The following is a 2,500-nucleotide window of genomic DNA, read 5'->3' as shown; positions in this document are numbered from 1 at the left end:
CATTATATACACACACACACACTCACACATGATATACACACACACCCACACATTATATACACACACTCTTGGCCCCACCTTCATCTCGATGACGGTCTGCAGGGCTTTCGTCTTGGCGGACTCGGGCGTTCCCTCATAGCGTCGCTGCAGCTCCTGCGTCAGAAGGATAGAAAGGTCATGACCCGCACGTGCCATGCCAACACACGCCCCGCCCTACCACTGGCCCTGAGCCTACGGGGGTCGGCACCTGCGCCCCACATCTCACACACACACACACACACGCACACTAACACGCACGCACACTAACACTAACACGCACGTTAGTGTGTGTGTGTGTGCGCATGTTAGTGTGTGTGTGTGTGTGTTAGTGTGTGCATGTTAGTGTGTGTGTGTATGTTTGTATGTGTGTATGTGAGCGTGCATGCGTGTGCATTCATGGGAGTAGAAACTAGAGGTAAGTGTGTTAGGGGAGGGACTTGCTTATATGTCCCCTTAGCTCATTCAGCCACATATATTATATAAGTGTGTGTGTGTGTGTGTGTGTGTGTGTGTGTGTGAAATCTGTGTATAGCTACATCTAAAAAAAAACACACATGATAAAGGCTAATATAAGAACTCTAACACACACACACACACACACACACACACAAAGAGAAAGGCCAGTACAATGCTGCAGGCAATGGAAGACCAACACAGACACACTCACACATCACTACGTATGTGTGTGTGTGTGTGTGTGTGTGTGTGCGCATGCTAAAGGCTGAAACATGCTTCTGCGCAGTGATGTAGTCTAGTTAGCTGTAGTGGGTATACTGTGATCAACCCCAAATGTTAAAACGTATCCCTGCCTACCCTTGTGGGTATAGTGAGATGGTGATGCTTTTGAAGTGGGTATACTGCGTAGTCCTGCGCATCACGTAGACTACACAACATGCTTCTGCGTCAACTCCACGGCGTAGCTACGCCGGCACTCTTGCGGCGTTGTGACCCTTTTATGGGTCTGCGTCGGGTTGCTTTGCATCACGCTGCATTTCACCGCCATAACGCTAGAGGGTGTGTGGCTTCAAAGTTCGGTGCCACCGAAACCATAGACTGTATGAGCGAAACAGAATGTCCTCAGAATGGCAAACCCCATAGACTGTCATGCTAAAATATTACTCTTATTTGTTTGGACTTTTCTTGCTTAGATTTTGTAAAAAGTAACGAGAAATACAGTAGACACAGTATCCACTGACCTGAACTGTCCTAGTTATTCTAACCAGAAAATTAGTCTGAGGTTATTGGCGAGGTGTCTGCCAGCCAGTTCAAGTTATGTTAGCAAGCGAACTTTAGCACAACTGCCCACAAAGTACTGCTTGCTGGCGAAGTGCTAATTTCAAAACGTTACTGACACAGACACTTTGCAAATGGATAACCCCGTCATTGTAACCAAAATATGTCTGAGTTTATTTGCAAAGCTTATGTCAGTTCACTAGCATGTTGCTACTGCCTCACTGCCTTGCACAACTGACAGACTGAGAAAGTCATTTGTCCCCAGGGCCATTGAACTGTTCAATGCTTCACCTAAGGGAAGAGGAGAGATAGACTTCTCTGCATAGTCTGTCTGCCTCTTCACCCCCTCCATGTTTGGTACTGTCTGTCCACTAGCCACTTGTACCACTGTCTTTATGCCTCACTCTGCTATATTAGCACATTAGCACATATGCATAACCCCCCCCCCCCCCCCCCCCCTCTATGCCACAGCCGAACTGTGGCCACACTTATACATTTTCTTAAATAGTTAAATATATAGACTTTACTTTATTTCTGCATTGTTGCACTGTTGACTTACTAATTTGCACCATGACCACTATCACCATGGCACTACCACCATGACACTCATTCACACAGAGCACCTTAGAGCACCTTACCATACCTTACTATGCACAGAGAATCACAGGCTCAGTCCCTGCCTCAGTCATTGCAAGCGCCTCTGATTTATTAATCACCACTATGTGGTACTGTTTTTAGAATTGATTTAGATTAAGTGTTAGTATAATTTGTATTTTAGTATATTTAGCATATTCTTTATCTTCTACTGTCCTTACTGCTTAGTTGTGTTTTTATATTATATACTTTAATTACTCTTTCTGCTGTTAAAGAAAGAATGTGTTTGTGTTGTATGTATGCTGCTGCTGAGACCTTGAATTTCCCCTGGGGATCAATAAAGTATCTATCTATCTATCTATCTATCTATCTATCTATCTATCTATCTATCTATCTAACCACAGTAGGCTGCTTAAAAAAAACACGAGTTATCAACACACATGACGAGTTGACCAATCACAGTCCTTGAGGCCTCGTGGCTTGGACGCAAGGCTACACAGGTGGAGGTGCATGTGGAGCTACAGCGGACGGCTCGGAGGGGGGTACGTGACGACACAGAGGGGTCTGGGGGGGTACGTGACGACACAGAGGGGTCTGGGGGGGTACGTGACGACACAGAGGGGTCTGGGGGGGG

The 2,500-nt window shown here is 46.0% G+C and overlaps 1 protein-coding gene across 1 annotated transcript in view; it reads right to left on the bottom strand.

Moving 5' to 3' along the window:
* LOC121696834 (ELKS/Rab6-interacting/CAST family member 1-like) overlaps positions 1-2,500 on the bottom strand; it is a gene marked incomplete at its 5' end in the record, with an annotated part of 112,505 nt that overhangs the window by 95,007 nt on the left and 14,998 nt on the right. Inside the window, one exon of the mRNA XM_042077879.1 lies at positions 79-153. Within this exon, the coding sequence (XP_041933813.1) occupies positions 79-153 (75 nt within the window). The remainder of the gene's footprint in view (positions 1-78; positions 154-2,500) is intronic.

Source organism: Alosa sapidissima, chromosome 22, assembly GCF_018492685.1.
Source record: "Alosa sapidissima isolate fAloSap1 chromosome 22, fAloSap1.pri, whole genome shotgun sequence".
Lineage (NCBI taxonomy): Eukaryota > Metazoa > Chordata > Actinopteri > Clupeiformes > Clupeidae > Alosa > Alosa sapidissima.
The sequence above is the reverse complement of the archived record's forward strand: the minus strand, read 5'-3'. Positions and strand labels throughout refer to the sequence as shown.